At 44.6% G+C, this 24,967-nt stretch overlaps 1 protein-coding gene and 1 long non-coding RNA gene across 14 annotated transcripts in view; one reads left to right on the forward strand and one right to left on the reverse strand.

The window, feature by feature from the left end:
* Positions 1-6,416, reverse strand: part of LOC141277998 (uncharacterized) — a 13,922-nt gene extending 7,506 nt beyond the window's left edge. Inside the window, exon 1 of the long non-coding RNA XR_012330043.1 lies at positions 6,310-6,416. This is a non-coding gene — a long non-coding RNA (uncharacterized lncRNA). The remainder of the gene's footprint in view (positions 1-6,309) is intronic.
* A 72-nt stretch (positions 6,417-6,488) lies between these two features.
* TEP1 (telomerase associated protein 1) overlaps positions 6,489-24,967 on the forward strand; it is a 49,862-nt gene continuing 31,383 nt past the window's right edge. For 6 of the 13 annotated variants that reach the window (XM_033851396.2, XM_033851399.2, XM_033851400.2 and 3 more), the window contains exons 1-12: positions 6,500-6,656; positions 10,573-11,163; positions 13,573-13,755; positions 14,034-14,168; positions 14,925-15,086; positions 15,497-15,658; positions 15,959-16,033; positions 17,573-17,697; positions 17,912-18,069; positions 21,902-22,011; positions 22,456-22,546; positions 22,774-22,960. In XM_033851396.2, coding sequence (XP_033707287.1) covers positions 10,597-11,163; positions 13,573-13,755; positions 14,034-14,168; positions 14,925-15,086; positions 15,497-15,658; positions 15,959-16,033; positions 17,573-17,697; positions 17,912-18,069; positions 21,902-22,011; positions 22,456-22,546; positions 22,774-22,960 — 1,955 coding nt within the window. In that variant the 5' untranslated portion in view covers positions 6,500-6,656; positions 10,573-10,596. Of the gene's footprint in view, positions 6,657-10,572; positions 11,164-13,572; positions 13,756-14,033; positions 14,169-14,924; positions 15,087-15,496; positions 15,659-15,722; positions 16,034-17,572; positions 17,698-17,911; positions 18,070-21,901; positions 22,012-22,455; positions 22,547-22,773; positions 22,961-24,967 lie in introns of those variants that run through there. The other 7 variants (XM_033851401.2, XM_073800695.1, XM_033851405.2 and 4 more) reach the window with 6 other exon arrangements.

Consider the following 24,967-nt stretch of genomic DNA (forward strand, 5'->3'; position numbering starts at 1 on the left):
TTCCTAGAGATGCAGGATTCTTATCTTTGGTAAATCAGATAATGAAGCAAGGTGTTGTAGGTACTCCCCTACTACCTGCCTCCACTCTTCCTTCAACTCTTCCTTTGTGGGTGAAGGTGGAATTTACACACCTGTGCTCATCGTTTCCAGGTCAACTCAGGAACTGGAGAGAGCTGGGGGTGTAGGTTCAATACCAGTAAGTGTGTTGGACTATATGAGTCTCCTATGCCTAATTCTGGGTTGCCCATGTGCTTCTCTTACTTTGCTTCATAATCCTCTTCAGAAAGCTCACCTCTCCTCTATCCCAAGCCTTAATGACTCAACTGGGTTCTAGTCGTATTATTATTATGTTTTTTTTAGCAGCCCTCACCTCTACTTGGATTTACCACTGTCATCGGTTCAGACTCATCATGCTTTGTTGGCACTATCATTTTTCCTTTTTCCTAGACACAAAACTTTGTAATCATCTTGAGCTTGCTCTCCTCTTGTCTTTTTCTTCACTCAACTCATCATGTAATTTTTTTTTTTTTTTTGTGGTACGCGGGTCTCTCACTGTTGTGGCCTCTCCCGTTGCAGAGCACAGGCTCCGGACGCGCAGGCTCAGCGGCCATGGCTCACGGGCCCAGCCGCTCCGTGGCATGTGGGATCTTCCCGGACTCGGGCACAAACACGTGTCCCCTGCATCGGCAGGCGGACTCTCAACCACTGCGCCACGAGGGAAGCCCTCACCATGTAATTTTGAACTACTTAAATAGAAACCTTACTGGTCTCTTCTCCAGATATTTTCCCTGTCAAATATACTATATATATGTGTGTGTGTGTGTGTGTGTGTGTGTATATATATATATATATATATATATATATAAAATGCCCTGGACATCTGGAAAATCGACAACAGAAAAGCTTAAAAAATGAAAATGAAAAAAAAAAAGGGGGGGGGGGTAAAAATCACATAGAAATCCTACTAGCTGCAAAACTAAGTGCTATTCTTTATCCAGACGGACAGTCCAGGAGGTAGAAGCAACAATGTCTAACCAAAAGAGTGAAAAACTGGATAGAAAGATTGTTTAATAGAACCACGGAATGAAGAGATTTTGGATAGTGCAATTCAAACCCTTCTCTACACAGTGTAGGAAGCCAAGGCAGGTGGCATAGTCTGCATAATGAACAGGAAGGCTTTTCAATGAGAGCAGTCTCCAGGTGACATACTTACAACATCAGGACCAAGAGACTCGCTGAGACAAGCATCACAGGTTAGGTCTACAGGCAGGACAGTAATTATGACATAATTACTCTGTCAGGGCCACAGACTACATTCCAAATCCTAGCTAACTCTTGGGATCAAGGGATCATAGGTGGAAAAGTGTGAATTTATCACAACTTCTGCTAATACAACTACAAAAATATACATACATTACATATATATACATGCCTATGCATAAATACATGCATGAATACATGTATATGTCATTAGTGGTGAGATTATAGTCGTTTTTTCTCTTAGAGATAGAGGTTTACGGTATTATTATTATGGCTGACGATTCAAGATACAATAACCTGTATTTCTGATTTAGAATTGTGAAAAAAGTATAGCTTGAGAGTGTGAATTAGAGTGAATTAGAATCAGTGTCTTGGATTCAAGCCCCAAATCAATTGCTGTTTTGGTAATCATGGGTAAGTCCTTTAATCACTTTGAATACCAGTGTCTTTTTTTTAATATATATACATCTTTATTGGAGTATAATTGCTTTACAATGTTGTGTTAGTTTCTGCTGTACAACAAAGTGAATCAGCTATATGCATACGTATATCACCATAGCCCCTCCCTCTTGAGCCTCCCTCCCACCCTCCCTATCCCACCCCTCTAGGTGGCCACAAAGCACCGAGCTGATCTCCCTGCGCTATGCAGCAGCTTCCCACTAGCTATCTATTTTACATTTGGTAGTGTGTATATGTCAATGCTACTCTCTCACTATGTCCCAGGCTCCCCTTCCCCCTCTGTGTCCTCAAGTCCATTCTCAACGTCTGAATACCAGTATCTTAATCCATAAAATAGAGATAATACCTGTGCTATCAACATCATAGTGTTATTACAGTCATGAGCTCCAGAGCTTGGGATAGTCCTAAGGATCTCTACACACATTTCAAAAAGTGTACCCTGGTACTCTGAAATTAAGTTTCCAGGCTCTACCCTTTTAGATTAGCAAGCTAGGTGACACCAAACAGGGTGGCCAGTGTGCTGTAGCACCCCTGAGACCATGAGTGCCATACAGAGGGTTACAGGTTTGTCCCCAGCTACTCCAGACTAACACTGCTCCTGAGATAGGGATATGGATTCATCTGGACTCCAGCTGAGGCTAAGGCATTTAGGGAGCTAGAGGTCTTCTAGTTGTATACCAGCTTGACTCATTACCAGACAGGTAATCTGAGCCTCAATGCATTGCACACTTTTCAAGCAAACTGTCACTGATTAAAGCCAACTCTCTCACAAGGGAGTAAGAACTGCTTGTTTTAGAATATAGCTAACATTGTTTAAGTGCCTGCTAAGTGCCAGGCAGTGTGTTAACTGCTTTACATGCATTGTCTCATTTAAATGCCAAACAACCCATAAAAAGTGGATGCTATTATTATCCCCATTTTACAGATAGGAAAACTGAAGCTTAGAGGAGTGAATTTACTCACCAAAGGTCACACAGTTTATAAATGTTGAGCATGTATTTAAACACAGGTAGAAGGACTTCCAAGCCTGCTGTCTTTATTATGCCACATCTCCAAGGCAGATTCACCTCCATGGAGTGGTAGGCTTTATTCACAAAACTCATACTTAGACTCGACAAGTGGGAGCAGTTAAAGGGTATTAATATCTTTTAACAATCTATAATGGAAAAGAATCTGAAGCTCCTCTGGGATGCCAAGTGCAACCAAATAGGTGCTTGTCCATAAATCACTGCTTGGGTGATTCTTTGAAGCTGGCAGTGGATAGACTGAATAGAAGCACAAGCTGTGAATCTAAAGGTAAGTATTCACAAAAGGGAAAAGAAAAATCTGGTGAAGCCAAGGGTCTTTATAATCCCCAGGCACTCACTGCCCTCTTAGCCTCTTATCAGAGATCTACCCTTCCCAGTTCAAAGTCTACTCCCTCCAGGAAGTTTCTCACGGTCCCCCCTTCACAGAATCCTGAGTTTGTTCCTTAGTAGAATAGAGCATTTCTCATAATTTGCCTTGTATTCTTGTGTCTCCTGCATGTGTCTGTCTCCTTCACGAGACTGTGAAGCCTTGAGAAGAAGGCATGTTTTATACACTTTACATACTGTCTTGCACTTCATAGGTGCTTAACAGATATTTATTGACTCAAAACGGGGGAGGATAAGAAGTGTGCGATAAAACTGACTAGAAGAGGTGAGCAATTTTTAAAAATTTAACTACAATTGATGTACAATTTCAGGTGTACAACTTCAGATTCTTTTCTATTATAGACTGTTACAAGATACTGAATATATTTCCCTGTGCTATACAGTAAATCCTTGTTGTTTATCTATTTTATATATAGCGGTGTGGACCTGTTAATCTCATACTCTTAATTTATCCCCCCACCCCTTTCCCCTTTGGTAAGCATAAGGTTGTTTTCGAAGTCTGTGAGTCTGTTTCATAAATAAGTTGATTTGTATTTTTTTTTTAGATTCCACATATAAGCAATATCAGATATTACTTGTCTCTGACTTACTTCACTTAGTATAATCATCTCTAGGTCCATGAATATTGCTGCAAATGGCAATATTTCATTCTTTTTTTATGGCTGAGTAGTATTCCATTATACATATATATCACATCTTCTTTATTCACTCATCTGTGGGTGGACATTTAGGTTGTTTCCATGTCTTGGCTATTGTGAACAGTGCTGCTATGAATATAGGTGTGCATGTATCTTGTCGAATTAGAGTTTTCATCTTTTCTGGATGTATGTCCAGGAGTGAGATTGCTGGATCATATGGTAGCTCTATTTTTAGTTTTTTAAGGAACCTCCATGCTGTTCTCCCTAGTGGCTGCACCAACTTACACTCTCACCAACAGTGTAGGAGGGTTCCCTTTTCTCCACACCCTCTCCAGCATCTATTATTTGTAGACTTTTTGACGATGGCCATTCTGACCATCGTGTGAGGTGGTACCTCACTGTAGTTTTGACTTGCGTTTCTCTAATAACTAGCGATGTTGAGCATCCTTTCATGTGCTTGTTGGCCATCTGTATGTCTAAAGGTGAGCAATTTTAATAGGTGGTAGGGCCCTTAATAAAGGGGCTTCTAAGGGCTGAGGAGATGGCACAACTTCACCCCAAAAAGTAGTAAGTCTGGACACTGCACTCATCAGTTGGATATTGCAGCTTAATACCACTGATCAACAATTATGGGTGTAGGTTACCTATGGAGGAGAAAGTGAGTCATCCTCTAGGAACTTGCAAATAAGCTCTATGAGAGTTAACCCAGTGGGGAATGGAGTTCCTCCTCAGCTCTGGTAGTTGTTCAGTTGGCAGAATGACAGTAAGCTGAAGAAAGATTGCTTCAACTCAAGGGAGTGGCTAGTTTAGAAAAGCAGGACTCAAAGGAACAAATAATACAGGGTGCATTTAGCACTGTCCACTGAAAAGAAAAGCTGAGTTTGGACTTTGTAAACATCTTGCGAATTGAGAGATTTCCTCTGTTGCAAGGCAGAGACAGTTCATCTGGCTGTCTCAAAATCCAACTGAAATATCCTTTAGAGATCAGTCAGTTACTGTCTCTCTACCTAGAGAATCATTCTAGACTGGTGATTTTCAAAATGTGGTTCCTGGAACAGAGGTCAGAATCCCCAATACCCAAGAGTTTCCTAGAAATGCAGATTCGCAGGTCCTATCCTAAACCTACCAAATCAGAAATTTTCAAGGGGGGGGTGAGCAAAAACCCTAGTTTTAATCAGGGGTTCTTAACCTTTCGCATGTATCAAAATTGCCTGGAGAGCTTGTAAAATACACATTGCAGGGCCTGGCCCCTAGGGCTTAAAAATGCAGACTCCAGACCCCACTCCACCTGTCTAGATCAGTGCTTCTCAAAGTTTAATGTAAGTGGGAATAATCTGGGAATCTTGTAAAATTACATATTCTGATTCAGTAGGTCTGAGGTGGGGCCTGAGAGTCTGCATTTCTAACAAGGTGATGCTGATGTTGCTGGTCCACAGCCCATACCTTGATTAGCAAGACCCTAGGGCAGAGATTCCCAAACTTGTCTGCACATTAGTATTATCTGGGGAGTTTCAAAAACTTCTAATGCCCGGGTCCTCCTCTGAAGATTGTGATTTAATCAGTCTAGGGTGTGGCCTGGGTTTGGGGATTTTTAAAAAAGATTTCCAATGGTTCCAATGTGCTGGTTTTGAATTTCTTTGCTCTTGCAGCTAACCAGAAAGGAAACTCTAGATTCTCCTAGTCAACCAGGAAGCAATGGTCACCAGTTGCTACTCTTCCTGTACCACCAGTGTGATGCTAAAATACATTATTTATAAGTTGTAGTTCAGGATCATAAAGGCGACAGAAAAATATTTCTTTTAAAAAGAGTGTAGGGACTAATGGGGTAGGTGGTAAGAGAGGCATCTTAGGAAGTTAGGTGGGATCTGGCTCAACAAATTGAGAATAAAGGATGCCCCTGATTCTGAGCTGAAGCTTCAGTTGTTACCTGAGAATGCAAGGGTACCCGCTACCCTTAGGAAAGGGATATTTCCAGAAGACAGATAATCTATCTTACATGAGGTAAGCATGTTTCTCCTGCTAATATCTGTTTGGCCCTGCTCTTTATGAAACAGCACCAGCATTACCATCCTAAAGGTCACTTGTCCCTTTCCTGAGCCTGGTCCCACTTTCTGAAAACAGTTCCGCATTAGCCATTCAGGATGGCTCCAAAAAATTCTTTGTCCAGGGACCTATCCCAGATGGACATAAGCTGCTTAGTTCACTCTGCCTTAATTATTTGATATCTACACCCGGTTACAGGCCATTGCTTTAGACTTTCCGTCTCCTTTTATTTCCATTTTCACCATTTATTTCCATTTCACTTTCGCATGAATTAAGAGTCCCACTATACTAGTTGATACCAGGACAAAAGGTGTCCAGATTGGCAGCGAACATGACAAAATCTTTTTCAAGAAATGGTGTTGGAAGATATTACAAAAGAGAGGAAATTTAGCAAAAGAGCGGAATTTGGTAGAAGAGGAAACCTGAGGGACAGGAGAAAAGAGGACGAGGAAGGGGTTGAGGGGGGAAAGGCGGCGAGAGGGAGTGGGACTAACCTCTGGCCCCAGAAAAGGGTGCAACGCCCTCGCTGCAGTTGCATCGCCAGCCGCGCCTCTCTCCTCCCCGCGGGCCGCGACCGCCCCGCCCCGCGTCTGCGACGGCGCGCCGTCTCCTCCCCGCTGCCCGCCCGGCCGCACCTCAGGCTTCCACTCTACCCACCCGCGGAACCGAGAGCCCGGTCCTTTTCCTGCTGCCGAGGACTGAGCGGCCCCGCGTGATAGCCAGCTGCTCCAGGCCCGGGTGGCTCCGAGGACGGTCGAGCGCCGGCAGCAGCTGGCCCTGGCCCCGGGTCTAGGCGTGGTTTCGGCCGCCGGGGCCGGTGGGAAGGGCCTAGCGCGGCCAGGTAGTGACCTCCCGAGACTCCTCTGGGCGGGCGCCGGGAGGGGTGCCTCGGCCCTGCTCCCCCGGCAGCTCCGGGAGCGGGTGTGGTGTGTGAAAGGGGGAGTGGGAAGGATGAGGGAAAGGGAGGGCCCGGGGATAGAAGGCCACAGGAAGAAGGTGGAAGAGACCAAGTGAGAATGGGTCGCTCTTCCTTGCTCTGTGTTCTCCTTGGAACGGAAACCCGGGCTGTGCTTAACCTGGGTAGGCTGTCACACAGCCAACTTAAAAGTGTGGTGGCTATTAATGTGTTAACACGGCAAGGTCTTCAAGGCACACTAAGTGCAGAATAGTCTCTGAAGTATGATCCTCTTTGTGTAAAACAAAACAAAACAAAAAGGGGGGTGGTGGTGGATATGGGGGAAGGGAAGGTACAGACCTATACATATATTTGTATATGCAGAGAAAGTGTCTGAAACTCTTCATATAAAACTTAGCAGTGGTTATCCCTGGAGAATGGAATTAGAGATGGATATTTTTACTTTTAATTTGTAGAGACTTTTACTTTTCATTTGTAGGTTAGCTGAATCTCCCTTCACAAACACCAGGGTGTGAAAAACATGTAACTATTTTTCTGTTAACTTAATTTTTTTTCTTTTTTTAAAATTTATTTATTTTTGGATGCGTTGGGTCTTCGTTGCTGCGTGCGGGCTTTCTCTAGTTGCGGCGAGCGGGGGCTACTCTTCGTTGTGGTGTGCGGGCTTCTCCTTGACAGTGGCTTCTCTTGTTGCGGAGCACGGGCTCTAGGCACACGGGCTTCAGTAGTTGTGGCTCGTGGGCTCTAGAGCGCAGGCTCAGTAGTTGTGGCACACGGGCTTAGTTGCTCCGTGGCACGTGGGATCTTCCCAGACCAGGGCTCGAACCCCGTGTCCCCTGCATTGGCAGGCGGATCCTTAACCTCTCCACCAACAGGGAAGCCCTGTTAACTTAATTTTTGTTATGAGATGACTTCTTTTGAAAATCTTGAGTCGATTCTGAGATTCCCCAGTCCTTTCGCTGGGGGCTTACATAGTGCAAAGACATGAGGGAAATGTACAAGCCTATATAGGCCATCATTCTTGATGCAATTTGCCTGCACTTATGTCCAGTGAGATATCCATTGTCCTTTCTGGTTCTGGATTGTCAGTCCATTCAAGTCTTCTTGGAAGTATTCTACATTCCTGTCCATAAGCTCTTGCATATTAAGGATTAAGCAATTGACTTAACAACATACTTATTCCTAAAATACATAAATGTAAATAGGAGATAAGCATTTGTCCAAATAAGAGAGTATGCACATTACTAATGATATAAATTCAAGCATCCTCTGAGGCAGAGGTTCTTAATTTGTAGTTAATGGAGATTCTAGGAGGTCCGTGGGTGGACTCCCTGAAAATTGAATGCAAAGTAGTATATACTCATGTTTTTTCTGTGAAAAAGCTCCATGGATTTCACCAGATTCTCAAAAGCTTATGAATCCTACTGACTAGACATTGTTGCAACAACGGTGAACAAGGCTAAAGAGTCTCCGTGCTCAGGAATTTATAGTCTGGGGGGATGAAAGACAAATGACCAGGCAATTACAATATAGAGGATGTGTTCTATGCTAGAGGAAGTACAGTGTGGGAACATAGGAGGACCACCTGTACCAGACTGGGGGCTGGGTGTCACCTGAGGCTCCTTGGAGGAATTGACTATTAAACTGAGGCCTTCAGAGTGAGAGGGAAGTAGAATTTGGCCTAGTAAAGGAGGGGCTGGGGAAGGGGGGTGGTCTTGGTAGAAGGAAGAATGTTCTAGGCCTCTGCCTATGCAAAGTCCAGAGTCAAGAGATACCTTGGCAATTCATAAGCTGAAAACAGTTTGTATGGTTCAAGCTTAACGTTAGATGGGAGTAGCAGTAAGAGGTGAGGCTGGGAGATCAGAAGCCAGGTTATGTGTGTGTTGCTGGGCATGCAGAGGTGAATAAGACACAGGAGCCCTGACCCTCAGGGAGTTTTATTTTATTAAGGAGAAACCAGGAACAAGTAGGCAAATGGGCTGACAAGATAAATTTTTATTATGATGAAATAAACAAGGTGTTGTAAATGGTGGCTGGGGTATGTATTGGGAGCTCCTTTAGGCAGATCTACATACTGTGTGCCACGTGGATTGGAGGGTTTCAGCGATGACGGTGGCAGGCAGAACAGAGAATTGGATAGATCTGGGAGACATTGAGGGAGTAGAATCAATAGGATTTGGTAATTTATTGGATGATAACAATAATAAATAATAATAGTTTCCACTTATTGCACACTTACTAACTCTAAGTGCTTGATATATTTTTTCTTATTTATTCCTATACAACTCTATGAGGTAGGCATTTATTTCAGTTTTGTGATGAAACTGTGGCACAGAGAGTTTAAGGAACTAGCCCAAGGTCCCATCAGGATTCAAACTCAAACCTATTTTATACCAAACCCTTGTAAGCATAGGGGGCAATGAGGAGGAATGGATTTGGAGGAGAGGTAGAAAGATGATACATTTGGGATCTATGGAGTTTCGGGTACCTTTGAGTCATCCAAGTGGAGATGTCCAACAGGGGAATGGATAAATGAGTATGAAGCTCAGATGAGATCCAGGTCAAGGAATAAATATGTGAGTTGCCAGCATAGCAGTGTTATGTGGAGCAACAGAGTAGGTGAGACCACCCTGGGAAAGTATATAGAAGGGTTAGAAAAGAACTCTAAGCAGCATCAACATTCAAGGAAGAGCAGAGAAAGAACCCCCCCCCCCACAAGAAGGTGTGATCAGGGTTGTAAGAGGAAAACTGGGACAGCACCGTGCAAGTCAAAGGGAGAGAGTTTCAGTGAGACAGTGATCACAGGGTCATATTCCACTTGAGAGATGAAGTAAGATAAGCTCCAAGATATGTCTATTCTTATAGTAAGAAGAATTCCATTAGTTACCTGAGAGGACAGCCTTGGAGGGATAGTGGAAAAAGAATCCCATTTAGTTGGTTAAGAGTGAGTGGGAGGCAAGGAAGTTGAGGTGGTGAGTATAGACAACTTGATCAAAATGTTTGTTTCTCTGGAGCTAAGAATCCAGAGTCCAGATTATGAGTATGGCTCCTGTGCTAAGTTGGGATCATACTGATAGCCCTGGGGGGTCTCCTTTACCCCTTCATGTGGAGACATGTTCCTTTCCTCTCCAGCTCTTACTTTTTATTTATTTATTTATTTATTTATTTATTTATTTATTTATTTATTTATGTCTGGGCCGGGTCTTCGTCGCGGCATGCAGCATCTTTTTTTTTTTTTTTTTGCGGTACGCGAGCCTCTCACTGTTGTGGCCTCTCCCGTTGCGGAGCACAGGCTCCAGATGCGCAGGCTCAGCGGCCATGGCTCACGGGCCCAGTCGCTCCGCGGCATGTGGGATCTTCCCGGACCGGGGCACGAACCCGTGTCCCCTGCATCGGCAGGCGGACTTTCAAACACTGCGCCGCCAGGGAAGCCCCATGCAGGATCTTTTAGTTGAGGCATGCAGGATCTTTTAGTTGCAGCATGCAGACTCTTAGTTGTGGCATGAATGCAGGATCTAGTTCCCCAACCAGGGATGGAACCCAGGCCCCCTGCATTGGGAGCACGGACTCTTACCCACTGGACCACCAATGAAGTCCCTTTTTTTTTGTTTTTTAAACTTCCTTACTCTTAAGCTTCTACCACACCTTTTCCCTACTCCTTTCCCTTAGAATACTCCCTGTATACATCCTTGGAATGAACCCAGTCCTGGAAAAACAAATATTGGTTGTTTTCTGCCTTCAGGTCACTGGGATTACCAGGAGGACTATGGGAAAGATTTAGTCCCAGTACGCATGCACTCCCAATACAGCCAGCTGCTCATTACCTGTCTTTCTCTCCTTCTAGGCATATACTGGTTGGGCTCCAGCCATGGCGAAACTCCATGGGTGTGTGTCTACTCACGTGGACATCCTCTCCTTGGAGAACCGGTGCCTGGCCACACTTCCTGACCTGAAGACCTTGGAGAAACCACATGGGCATGTGTCTACCCACTCAGACATCCTCTCCTTGGAGAACCGGTGCCTGGCCACACTTCCTGACCTGAAGACCTTGGAGAAACCACAGGGGCGTGTGTCTACCCACTCAGACATCCTCTCCTTGGAGAACCGGTGCCTGGCCACACTTCCTGACCTGAAGACCTTGGAGAAACCACAGGGGTGTGTGTCTGCCCACTCAGACATCCTCTCCTTGGAGAACCGGTGCCTGGCCACACTCCCCACTCTGAAGAGCACTGTGTCCACCAGCCCCTTAACCCAGAATCTCCAGATACCTCACGTGGTGCAGTCTGACCTGTGCAGCCTGAGTGCCAGCAACCACCTGCTCTCTGAGCCTCCAGCCTCAAGGGCTCAGTGCTTCTCTGAGGGTCTAGGCCTTCTGACCTGCCCCAGGGTCTTGAAAACCATCTCTGCCACAGAGAGAGCTCAGGAAGCAGCTTTGGTAATAGCTCCATCAGTTGTCTTCACTGCAGCCATGTCTGTTAGAATGTCTAGTCACTAGCTTTCAGTGCCACAGTGTCCCTGTGTGCTGCTCTGTGTCTGTGTACCTTCTTTCCTCAGAGCCTCTTCCTGAGGCATCTTTTACCCGAGGGCTGTCTTCATGAGCGTCATCACTCTTACTGCTTATCTAGTGCAGAGATTCTGGACAATAGAGCATAAGTAGGTTTTGTCCTTGGAAAGCCTCTTCTCGGGAGGAGAGCCGATATACTATTGCAGTAGCAGAGTCAATCAGGTGCTTTTGAGATCTTACAAGGCATGAGAAACAACTACAGTACCACTTCTCTGTGTGTGCATGTGCAGACACACGTCCACTTGTACACATCTATATAAGCACGTTTAGTATACAGGTCAGGATCGGCAGACAAACACACATTCCTTCTATGTAGACTTGAGATTTGGACTGAGGGAAAGGCAAATCTGAGCCCTCTACCATTTTTGCCAATTATAAGCCACTCGACCTTGGGCAAGACTCTTAACCTTTTTTTTTTTCTAAATTAATTTTTATTGGAGAATAGTTGCTCCACGATGTTGTGTTAGTTTCTGCTGTACAACAGAGTGAACCAGTTACACGTATATACACATTCCCTCTTTTTTAGATTTCCTTCCCATTTAGGTCACCACAGAATATTGAGTAGAGTTCCCTGTGCTGTACAGTAGGTTCTCATTAGTCATCTATTTTATACATCGTAGTGTATATATGTCAATCCCAATCTCCCAGTTCATCCCACCTCCCCTTCCCCCTCTCTGGCATCCACAAGTCTGTTCTCCACATCTGCGTCTCTACCTCTGGCTTGCAAATAAGTTCATCTGTACCATCCTTCCTAGACTGCCTACCATCCTTCTAGACATTAGCGACACCACACGATATTTGGTTTTCTCTTTCTGACTTACTTCCCTCTGTATGACAGTCTCTAGGTCTATCCATGTCTCTGCAAATGGCACTATTTTGTTCCTTTTTATGCCTGAGTAATATTCTATTGTGTGTATTTACCACATCTTCTTTATCCATTCCTCTGTTGATGGACATTTTGGTTGCTTCCATGTCCTGGCTATTGTAAATAGTGCTGCAATGAACATTAGGGTGCATGTATCTTTTTGAATTATGGTTTTCTCTGGGTATATGCCCAGGAGTGGGATTGCTGGGTCATATGGTAGTTCTATTAATATTTTTTAGTTTCCTGTTTTCCATAGTGGCTGTATCAATTTACATTCCCACCAACAGTGTAGGAGGGTTCCCTTTTCTCCACATCTTCTCCAGAGTGGTCCACTCTCACCACTATTATTCAACATAGTTTTGGAAGTCCTAGCCGTGGCAGTCAGAGAAGAAAAAGAAATAAAAGGAATCCAGATTGGAAAAGAAGAAGTAAAACTGTCACTGTTGGCAGATGACATGATACTATATCTACATAGAAAATCCTAAAGAGGCCGCCAGAAAACTACTAGAGCTTATCAGTGAATTTGGTAAAGTCACAGGATACAAAATTAATACACAGAAATCTCTTGCATTCCTATACACTAACAACGAAAGATCAGTAGGAGAAATTAGGGAAATAATCTCGTTTACCATTGCAACAAAAAGAATAAAATACCTAGGAATAAACCTACCTAAGGAGACAAAAGACCTGTACTCAGAAAACTATAGGATACTGATGAAAGAAATCAAAGACAGCACCAACAGATGGAGAGACATGCCATGTTCTTGGATTGGAAGAATCAATACTGTGAAAATGACTATACTACTCAAAGACTCTTAACCTTTTGAAGCTTTAATTTCCTCACCTTTAAGATGAGATCAGTGAAAATCCACGTCATAGGGTCATTGTCAGGATTACAGCTACTGCCATCTTACATTTATTTAGGGCTTTGCAATTTGCAAAGAGTCATACATACATGACCCCATTTAATCTTGTAACAGCCCCATCAGGTAGGTGGCAGGGAATGAGGAAGCTGAGGCTCAGAGGGTAAGCTCACGATTGCTGGGCGATTGATCTGGGACTTGGTCCTTCTTCTTCTGACTCTAAAAATACCTTAATAGCCTCTTGGGAGGTGTGTTGTGAAGGGCCCCAGGCTCCTAGGCTGTGACGTCCGTAAGGAGATGAAAGAAGCCGGAAGATCATGAAGCATCTGAGCAAAGGCTCAGAATGTTGATCTGGGAAAGGGCGTGTGTGTGATACTGAGAGATCACTCTTGTCAGACTGGACAGATCCATGCTGGGGGGTGAGGGGAGAAGAGTTTAGGTGCTAGAAGGTAGATGTGGACTCTCCCTAGCCCTGGGTGCTGCTTTCAGATCTCTGTTTTGTATGAGGGGCTGTGGGTGAGTGCTGGGATTCATAGCTGTCACTATCCCCAGGGTCGATGGTCTTCTTCTGGAGAGAAGAAGCCAGAAGACAAGGAATGGGCAGAGGCTCAAATGCCTTTTTATAGTCTAAGCTTGGGAGAGGCGGAGAAAGTGGAGGAGCTGACCCTGACGCTCACTACTGGGGACTCTGAGCCCCGTCCTGAGCCTGCTGACCAGGCCCTTCAGGAAAAGAAGGTAAAAGTTCCAGAGCTGGGGAGAGGTTGATGGTGGAGTGGGGGGGCCTGGGGAAGTTGGGTAGAGCGGGCACCAAAGGCTGATCCCCTCCACAGAGAGAAGGGGAGGGAACTCTGGTTTCTTACTTCCTGATCCCCTTTTCTGACCTCTCAGCCGGACAGACATCTTCCTGAATCTGGGTTCATTCTCTCTGTCTTTGGAAGTTGGCCTGAGTGGATGCTTAAGTTGGTCCTTATTACGTCTTTTCTCCTTTCTTCCCTCTCTTTCCCAATTCCCAGATGGTTCTAATGAGCTTCCTCTGTTCTACTCTGGTGTCAGACGTAAACACAAATGATGCAGCTTCCTCTACCCAGGCGTTCCTCCTCCAAGTCTGTAGTGAACTTGCCCCCTTGGAGCCTGAATTTATACTCAAGGTATTGTGACGTGAAAGAGGGGATGGGAGTGGGAAGTTAGGAGGAAGGGAATTTGGTTATGGTGTGTCAGGGGGATGGTGAGAGGCTTTATACTAGGGGCTGAAGGAACTTTACTTAGGAAGGTAGTAGGATCTCTGGGTGAGCCTGAGGCCCAGTCCCTAGGGTTCTCTGAGGAGTGGGGGAAGATAGGATTGAGAAAGTATCCTAGGGTTTGTTTATTTAGTAGGTACACAGGCTAAGTACACAATGCTAGGCCTTGAGGGTTATACCAACAGATAAAACGAAACTTGGACCCGGCTCTTAGGGAATGGTATTATTAATGGTATTATTAGCGAAGCAAAAACGATCCCAAATATTATATAAATGCAAATGGAGTAGCAGATAGTGAATGTTTCAGAAGCAGAAAAGAGAGGGAAAATGTTTCCTATGAAGCTTGGGAAGATGGCAGGATAAATCAGCAATTTGAACCGTGGGTAAGTTTTTGATAGACATGGATGGTGGGAGGTCTTCCAAAGCGGGAAAAGGACAAGGTTAAAGGCCCTTAAATTGGGATAAGTAGACTTAGGAGAAGACTGGTGAATAAGGGCTAGATCATGGAAGATATAGAATGCCAAGCCAAGAGGCTTGGATTTTATATTTACAGACAATGTGGAGGGCTCAGGAAAGGTTTTATGCAGGCAGATTAGATAAGCAAATTAGGGCATGGTGCTGTGCAGAAGTGGGTGAGAGGCCAGCGCTCCCTACCCTGTGCCCTAGGCATCTCTGTACGCCAGGCGGCAGCTGAATGTCCGGGATGTGGCCAACAAAGTCTTGGCCATTGCTGCCTTCTTACCAGTCTGCCGCCCCTACCTGCGACGATATTTCTGTGCCATTGTCCAGCTGCCTTCTGACTGGATCCAGGTAGCCAGGTTCTACCAGGTATGGCATTCAGTTCCCTGACTTTTGACCCTCACTTGGTTCCCTCTCCTTTGCTCACTGCATCTGTGGAGAAAATTCTCAGACACTTTGGCCTGCCCTCAGCTGTCCTCAACCCCGGTGCCCAGACAGGACAGCTTCTCCTGGTACCAGGCTGGGTTGCCCAACAGGGAGAATATGATTGAGAAGGGCTGGACTGAGTTTGAGGAAACTTGGTGTTATTCCGGACCTCGTGTTTCCAGTGAAGAGAATAAGAATCTGAGAAGTCTGCCCTCAGGTCCAGGACCACAGAAATTGTCATTGTAGAGCTGGGGCTGGGGACTTCCTATCCTGTGCTGTCACTTAACCCCATGAAGTGCTCTCATTTTGTTTTGGAGGGTCTCGCTCCTGAGGGTTTCTCGTCTCTCTGACAGCTCCTGGCTGGAGAAGAGGAGGACAGGCTGGTGCCCCTGCCTGCCTGCCTGCGTGCTGCGATGACAGACAAATTTGCCCAGTTTGATGAGTACCAGCTGGCTAAGTATAACCCTCGGAAGCACCGGGCCAAGAGGCGCCCCCGCCGGCCACCCCGCCCTCCAGTCAGTCCCTGCCTCTACCCTGGTCATTCACAGCCTAGGCCCTTTTCCCCCGGAAAGTGAGAGGGATGAGGGAACACGCTGACCTCCTTAAACAGCTGACATGTTTCTACCACCAGGACAGAAGGAGTCAGAGAAATGCAGAGGAGCTGGGTAGAGCTCAGAGGGCAGAGAGGGCAGGGCCTGCCTTTTTCCCAGCCAGTTTCCTTTGGGGTAGAGATGGGCCTTCAGGGCTATTGGAATGGGTCTCTCTAGGGACAGCCTCCACTTCCCCTTTTGAAATGGCTTGTCCTGTCCCTACAGAAGGAGCATACATTTTCTGAGACACAGAAATACTTGCCAAAGTTCATTCGGCCTCTTCGAGATGAACAGAGGATGGTGAGTGCCTTGTTCTGGGGTTCTAAACATACACGTACGGTCTTTTCTCAACTAATGTTTAGAAATGGAATTCCATTTGGTCCAGAAATACTACTAGTGGGTATGGTAGGCACATGCCAACGTCCTACCTGGATAATTCTCAGCTGCGATTATGGGGTTTTGAGAGCCCCGGGAAAGGCTCCTTTTATTTCCATTTTGCTCTCCTTGGTGTCGTTCTTTACTGACAGATGGCACATCCAGCTGGATAAGTGAGTTCAAAACATTATGAAATATCCACCTTCCACAGGAAGTTTTAAAAACAAGCCAAACAAAAAAAGCTTTTTTCTTTTACTTTAATAACAAGACACTGGTCTTCGCCGTTAAGAGCGTAGAAGCTGGATTCAGACCATCTGGGTTTGAATCTCCCCACCTGCCCCCCCACCGGTTGCTGGCTCTGTGAACCTAGGCTGAATGGCTTACTCCCTCTTGCCTCATTTTACTCACATATAAAATGGGGATAATAGCAGTACCTTCTTCATTGGGTTTTTGTGAGGATTAAATCAGTTACTGTATTTAAAGTATTTCTAACAATACCTGGCACTGAGTAAGTGATGATTTCATCATCATCATCATTAAAATAGACTTTTAGGAAAATATATTAGTATTACAAGAAAATACATCCTCAGTTGGTCCATTGGTCTTTTCTCTTCATCCTATTAATACAACCCAAACTTAGCTCTTCTAACAGAAGATTCTGAAAGCCAGCTTCTTTCATTTTTTAACTCCTCACAGCCTACATTGTGCTGATGCCTCCATTTACACGCTCCAGGCCTCAGCGATTTATTTATTTATTTATTTTAAAATTTATTTTTTTATTTTTGTCTGCATTGGGTCTTCGGTGCTGCGTGCGGCCTTTCTCTAGTTGCAGAGAGCGGGGGCTACTCTTTGTTGCGGTACGCGGGCTTCTCATTGCAGTGGCTTCTCTTGTTGCGGAGCACAGGCTCTAGGCATGTGGGCTTCAGTAGTTGCAGTGAGCGGGCTCAGTAGTTGTGGCTCACGGGCTCTAGAGCACAGGCTCAGTAGTTGTGGCGCACGGGCATCGTTGCTCTGCGGCATGTGGGATCTTCCCGGACCAGGGCTCGAACCCGTGTACCCTGCATTGGCAGGCGGATTCTTAACCACTGTGTCACCAGGGAAGCCCCCAGGTCTCAGTGATTTAAATAAGAGCTGCTTTTCCCTCTTCCTCCCTCTAAGAACAAGGTGTTTTCTGTTTATTCAAGCCCCATCTTGCTTGTCACCACCCAGTCATCCCATGTTAACCATTGATAGTTCAACCTTGTGTAAATGAAACACGGTGACCCCATAGACCTACTCTGTTAGTTCATCACAGAAGCTCTTGCTGTTGGAGAGCTTTACCCTCTATTCCTATTCTTTGCCCAAATCGACCTTGGAGAAAGAAATTACCATAGTTATAGGATAGTCTTGGTTTTTGTTTTCTGAAGAAAGTGACCATGGTCATAGATTGAATGACCCCTGTGGGACTTGTGGATATTTCCACAGTTTGAGGCAACCTGCAGTGCAGTGTCAGAGAAAAAGAATGAGCCAAGTTTCACCCTGAAGAAGTTGGTACAGAGACTGCACATCCATGAGCCTGCACAGCTTGTCCAGGCCCTCCTGGGCTGCAGGTGAGAAGATGTACCCTGAGCACACGCTCCATCCGGGTAATGGCCTGATTCTTCAACACCCATGGCCCCAATCCTTGTAGTTGGACCCCAGCAACATTAGTTTGGGCAGACCTGGCCTTAAATGTGACTCACTAGCTTTGACTGACTCACCATTCCTTTTCTCAGTTATTTTCAGCTGGCTTTGAAATCCTAAGTTTTTCCTCCTCTGTTCCAGATACCCCTCCAACCTACAGGCCTTTTCTCGAAGTCGCCTGCCGGGGCCCTGGGATTCTAGCAGAGCCGGGAAGCGGATGAAGCTTGCTAAGCCAGAGACCTGGGAGCGAGAGCTGAGCTTGTGGGGGAACAAAGCTTCCGTCTGGGAGGAACTCATCGGTAAAGTAACCTTGACCGTCACACCTCTTTCCTCTCTTCCTCATTCATGCCTCTATGTTTTGGACCCTGACTAGAAACTTTCCATGGCATGGTGCAGTTATTCTCTTACTTGGCAGTTCCATCACTGAAAATGATTGCATTTATCAGGTCTGCCATTGACCACACCAAAGTGAACGGTGGCACCTGCTTTGAATAGCACTGGCATCATAGGTAGGTCATAATTCCAGATGTGGTTAGGTGATACACAAGCCTTTATCAACACATGACAAAAGCAGTACCTTCTATCTGATTTCACTTGTGTCAATATCTGTGTAACTCATCCAAACATGGTAGGACTAGTACGTGGCATACTGGAATCTCCACCAAAACCCTTTTTTTTTTTTTTTTCGGTACGCGGGCCTCTCACTGTTGTGGCCTCTCCCGTTGCGGAGCACAGGCTCCAGATGCGCAGGCTCAGCGGCCATGGCTCACGGGCCCAGCCGCTCCACGGCATGTGGGATCTTCTCGGACCGGGGCACGAACCCGTGTCCCCTGCATCGGCAGGCGGACTCTCAACCACTGCGTCACCAGGGAAGCCCCCAAAACCCATTTTTTAGGACATGGATGTTTTAGGTAATTTGCCCACACTGATAAAAAGAATTCAAATGGGGAAGACTAAGTTACTTTCAGTCTTCTCTTTCTGTTTTTTTTGCTAGTTTATTTTTAACTATAGAAGGATCTTCCTGTTCCATTTTTTCTTTTATGTCCTCTTTCATCTTTGAAGTCAACCTCTTTCTGTTGAAAAATACCTGATTGTAGCCCTTTTGACTGCTTGAGTTTTGTGGACTTCATATTTGGGAGCTTCAGAAGCCCAAGTTGGCTTTTATTGCTCTGTAAGCTGCCATTTATAGGTGGTACTCAGGGCAGCCCAAAAAGCTTAACTGCTTATCGTTCCTCCCACTTTGGGGTTGTCACTAGTGCTGTATGTATCAGAATCACCTGGGAATTAAAACACACACACACACACACACACACACACACACACACACACACACACACACACACACACACACACACACACACACACACGCTTGACAACTTATTCTGCAATGTTGATACAACTTTGGGTAGAGTAGGATAAAGGAGCCTGGATGGCAGTCAGCATGTGTTGGTAGTTCTAGTATGCATCATCTCCCCTTTCCTCCCTCTGCCTCTGAAAATTAAAACTGCTATTTATCTTGGTTGAGACCAATGCCCATAATCTAAACCAGTGGTCTCCAGACCACTGGATCATTTATTGCAGAAACAATTTTTGGGATACACCAGAATATATGTATATATATATTAAAAATTTTTTATACATGTACTAATCAATTATGTACTTTAGGAACTATATAACATATAATTATATAAATATAGATATGAAAATTAATAAAATAAATATAACTATAAAATATAAGATAAAATATAATTAGATGTACAGATCCCTCTTTGGAAACCAGAGGCTCATTAACAACTCATTAATGAATTATTTGGAATGAAATCAGTGAATTTCTCAATCTGTAGGATGAATATTCATTTATTCCTCTAGTATCGTATCAATAAATATGATATTGAACTTAATTTCTTATCAAAGTGATCTAGAAAATCTTTCATACGTAGCAACATTTGAGCAAAACTAATGAGTTGACAGAGGATGCAATAGTTCATGAGTTGTCACACATCATTTACATTGCGTATACAACGTAATTGTTCTACACAGTCTGTAAATCAGAAGTATTATGATTGGAGAACCCCAGGACTTCCAGCAGGCTTAAAGCTTTCTAGCTATAATTCAAATGAGACTTACATCACCTTAAAAAAGGTACCGCCACTTTCCCAATGAAAGCTGCTGATGGTGGGGCTAGTGCCTGGGATGTGGGTGGGGACTAACAGGCCTGGTCTGTAATGTAGTCTGAACGCATCTCTGGGTGTTAGCCAGGAAAAATATCACACCTCCTATTTATGTTGACCTTTATCTAAAAGAAAGAATGTTTCCAATGTTTACTATACAGATTGAACCCCTGTAGTCACTTAGTTCATGTTACATGGTTATGTGTCATGTATGATACTTGAGGCTTCTTGAGGAAGAGGAGGCGTTCCACAACACAAGGGCATTGATGGGGCCCCCTCACTCTTTTTTGGTTTCTGCATAATGAGACTTGTTGCAGCTTATCTTTGAATTGTAAATGGCTTTAGAATTATTATTCAGTATTAACCAAACTAACCCTCTAAAATTGACATAAGCCTTAAAAAGATTATTAAGAAGCTATGACTTGGGACTTCCCTGGTGCGCAGTGGATAAGAATCTGCCTGCCAATGCAGGGGACACAGGTATGGTCCCTAGTCTGGGAAGATCCCACATGCCGCAGAGCAGCTAAGCCTGTGCGCCACAACTACTGAGCCTGCGCTCTAGAGCCCGTGAGCCACAACTACTGAGCCTGCGTGCCACAACTACAGAAGTCCGCATGCCTAGAACCCCTGCTCTGCAACAAGAGAAGCCACTGCAATGAGAAGCCTGTGCACCGCAACGAAGAGCAGCCCCCGCCTGCTCACTGCAACTAGAGAAAGCCCGCACGCAGCAATGAAGACCCGAGGCAGCCAGAAATAAATAAATAATTAAAAAAAAAAAAAGAAACTATGACTTGAAGGTAATACTAATATCACAGGGACAAGTGAACAATAAGAAAGTGACAGAAGTGAAATTCTGCTTCAGGGCAAATCTTTCTCACCTATCTTTATTTGATTTTTCTTTTAATTAAAAAAACTTTTTTGGCCATACTGTGTGGCATGCGGGATGTTAGTTCCCTGACCAGGGATTGAACCCGTGCCCCCAGCAGTGGAAGTGCAGAGTCTTAACCACTGAACCGCCAGGGAAGTCCCTTTTTCACCTATCTTTATTTTTTTAATTTATTTAAAAATTTTTTAAATTTATTTTATTTATTTATTTTACTTATATTTATTTTTGGCTGCATTGGGGCTTCGTTGCTGCATGTGGGCTTTCTCTAGTTGCAGTGAGCGGGGGCTACCCTTCGTTGCGATGTGCAGCTTCTCATTGCGGTGGCTTCTCTTGTTGCGGAGCACGGGCTCTAGGCGCATGGGCTTCAGTAGTTGTGGCTCGTAGGCTCTAGAGCACAGGCTCAGAATTAGGCGCACGGGCTTAGTTGCTCCGCGGCATGTGGGATCTTCCCGGACCAGGGCTCAAACCCGTGTCCCCTGCGTTGACAGGTGGATTCTTAACCACTGTTTCACCAGGGAAGCCCTCACCTATCTTTAAGTAAAAAATGATGACTATTTAATCAGCTCATACAAGACATTGACCAAAAAACTTAAGAATTATCAAGAAGACTATTTGAAATATCAATTTACACTCACAGTTAATGGTGAACCTTTACTTTAAATGTATATCCTGCCTTGAAATATTAACTAATGATTGTACTACATGTATATAATTTATAAGATTACACTAGGAAATTTCTCTTTAGCCATCTAAAAACTTTGGAAATCATTACTGTGGATTAGAGAATGTATTTTGCCCGTTGAGCCCAATCTCAGGGCTGGAGCCAGCAGGCAAAGTGATACCCTCAGTTGTTTATTGAAATAGCTAATCCCGTAAACAGTGTTGATTAGGTTTTGCTCCAAGCTCAGGCAACCCAGTTGTTATCTTTCCAGACCTTTAAAACATTTTGGGTAGGATAGATCATATGTTCGTACCTCATTTGCTCCAACCTGAACATTCTGCATGGCTCTGGTCTCTGACCTCTCTCACTCATCCTTTGTTTGCTTTTCTCACCCTATGTCCTACCTTCCACAGACAGTGGGAAGCTTCCCTTCATGGCCATGCTTCGGAATCTGCGCAACCTGCTGCGGGTTGGAATCAGCACCCGCCACCACAACCTTGTGCTCCAGAGACTCCAGCATGCTGTACGTGTGAAGGGCAGGGAGCCAGCCTTCTCCTAGTGGCTGGGGAAGGTCATAGCCACCAAGCTATTTCCATATGGGCTGTAAACAGATATGGGGCTTCAGATAGGTTGAGGGAGACAGGTTTGGGGGTTCATCATCCCTTAGAGTATAGAGGATAATAACTTTCCTTTTTATTTTCTGAGATCATTTCTGTGATTTAACTAACTTCAGAGGGAGTCTGATATAAAAGAAACAGGGAACCTTCTGTTACTTCCTCTCCTTTCCTCGTATTCTCACGTGACATCTTTCTTTATTCTTCTCCACCTTTATCTAATATCCATTTTGGTCTTCCTCACCTTCCCACAGATGTAATAGAGTGGTTATCTCATCTTCCGGGTCCCTGGAGCCTCTGATGCTCCCCATGCTTCCTGGTCCTCTGCTCATGACCCCTCTCTTGCTTTGCAGAAGTCAGTGATCAACAGTCGGCAGTTTCCATTCAGATTCCTTAATGCTCATGATTCCATCAATGACTTTGAGGCTCAACTCGAAAAGAAAGGTATTATCTCTCTTCTTCCAACTCCTGTTTGTCTCTCATGCCTGAGAATAGATGAGACAGCAGCACTGGTATTTTCAGCCTCTTGCCTTCCAGTCTCAGGGTATGGGGTGGGCAGAGGTCAGACACTGGCCAGCCCAAAGGATCAGGACTCAGGACAGGCAATGATGGGAAGACAAGATGAGGGAATAGAAGCTGCCTGACTCAGATACTTACCTGTCGCCACCCAGAGTTGCCACTTCCTTCCAACACAAAACTGATAAAGCGGATAATAATTAAAAACACAAGATATGGCAAGAAGTGTGCCTATTCCTGGCAGTTTTGCAAACCAAGTCGTCGGGAACTTCGGGCAGCAATGATGATCCCCGTGATATATGAGCAGCTCAAGCGGAAGAAGCTGAAAATACACAAGGCCAGGTGTGTGTGTGAGTGTGTGCTATCTGGGAGCAAAGGGTGGGCAACAAGAGGCAACCTGAAAGGGCTTGGGAGTCATCTGGAAACCCCAGCTTTTATTCTGCAATGACATGCTTGTCAGTCATCCCAACGGCTGAGACTTGCCTGTTTCCAGTCTTCTCTCGCACAGCAAACCTTGTCTTTAACATTGTCCTGTAGAGAGATCATGAAACAAAATCTGTGTTTGGGCCTCCACTCTTATCTGTGATTGCCTTATTGGTTTCTGTGGACTCCTTCAGCCTGTGTAGCATTTCCCTTCCTATTAGTACATGATAGTGCCTCTCTGCTTATGCTCTGGTTCACATTTTCTTTCTTTTTCTTCTCTGTGATATCTGTTTGTTTTTCTTTTTGTTTCTCTCCTCTGTGTATTTTCTGACCCATTCACTTTCCTTTTCCTTTTGACACATGTAAAGATAGTTACCATCAAGCAGACTCAAAGTCAGGCATAAAACCTGTTCTGTAAGCTTGGTGAAGTCCCAGCACTCTGTCCTTTTAGATGCATCCACAGTATCTTTATTCGTTTTCATTCAAGACAAATGCAGGGCTCATCTAACCTTCTAGTAGGACTCAGCGGCCAGGACTCACCTGAATCAGTGAATCAGTGGCAGAACATGGGGCCGTTAAAGAATTAAGCTGAGGATGCAGTCCAAACAGGATGTCTTTGCTGGCCAGTTTGGTAGCCACTAGCCACAGGTGGCTGTTGAGCTCTTGAAGTGTGGCTAATGGGAACTGAGATGTGCTAGATTTCGGGGCAGTGTGAAAAAGGATGTAAAATATCTCATTTGTAATTTTTGTATTAATTACGTGTTGAGGTGAAAAACTATACGTATATAAGGCTAAATTAAATGTAATATTAATGTGTCCTGTTTCTTTTTACTTTTTTAAATGTGGCTGCTAGAAAACTTTACATTACATGTGTAATTTCAATTTAATTTCATTTCATTAATTGTAATTTATTTCTACTGGATAGCACTGGTAGAGACTGCTGGATTCTCTAGATTAAAAAAACTGAAAAAATTTAAACGTGTACAAGAGTAATGAGAATAATACAATGGACTCCCATGAAACTGTTAGCCACTTTCAGTGAAAATCTAGATTTTGTCAGCCTTCCTTTCCTGATCCCTCTCTTCCCTTCTTTTCTTTTTTTTATGAAGATTTTTTTAAAATTAATTAATTAATTTATTTTTGGCTGCATTGTGTCTTTGTTGCTGCGCACGGGCTTTCTCTAGTTGCAGCGAGTGGGGGCTACTCTGTTGCGGTGTGCGGGCTTCTCATTGCGGTGGCCTCTCCTGCTGCAGAGCACGGGCCCTAGGCACACGGGCTTCAGCAGCTGTGGCACGCGGGCTGTAGAGCATACGCTCAGTAGTTGTGGTACACTGTGGCACATGGGCTTAATTGCTCCGCGGCATGTGGGATCTTCCCGGACCAGGGCTCGAACCCATGTCCCCTGCACTGGCAGGCAGACTCCCAACCACTGCGCCACCAGGGAAGTGCCCCTTTGAAGATGTTTTAAAAAAAACAAATGCCAAATAATATGATACATCTTATTTCATCCCTCCATATTTCACGTGTCTCTTAAAACAGACGTTTTCTTATATAATCAGAATGTCATTAATATAGCTAACAGAACCGAAAATAATTCCTTGGTATTATCATTTATTACCTAGTCTATATTCAAATTTCCCAGTTGTCTCAAAAGTATCATTTCACAGGTTTATTCAAATCAGGATCCAAACAACGCATACACACGTTACATGTAGTTATTAAGATTTACTTAGATCTCTTTTAAATTAATTAATTAATTAATTTTATTTTTGGCTGCATTGGGTCTTTGTTGCCACGCACAGGCTTTCTATAGTTGTGGCAAGCGGGGGCTACTCTTCGTTGCAGTGCGCGGGCTTCTCATTGCGGTGGCTTCTCTTGTTGCGGAGCATGGGCTCTAGGCACGCGGGCTTCAGTAGTTGTGGCTCG

This window comes from Tursiops truncatus, chromosome 2, assembly GCF_011762595.2.
Source record: "Tursiops truncatus isolate mTurTru1 chromosome 2, mTurTru1.mat.Y, whole genome shotgun sequence".
Lineage (NCBI taxonomy): Eukaryota > Metazoa > Chordata > Mammalia > Artiodactyla > Delphinidae > Tursiops > Tursiops truncatus.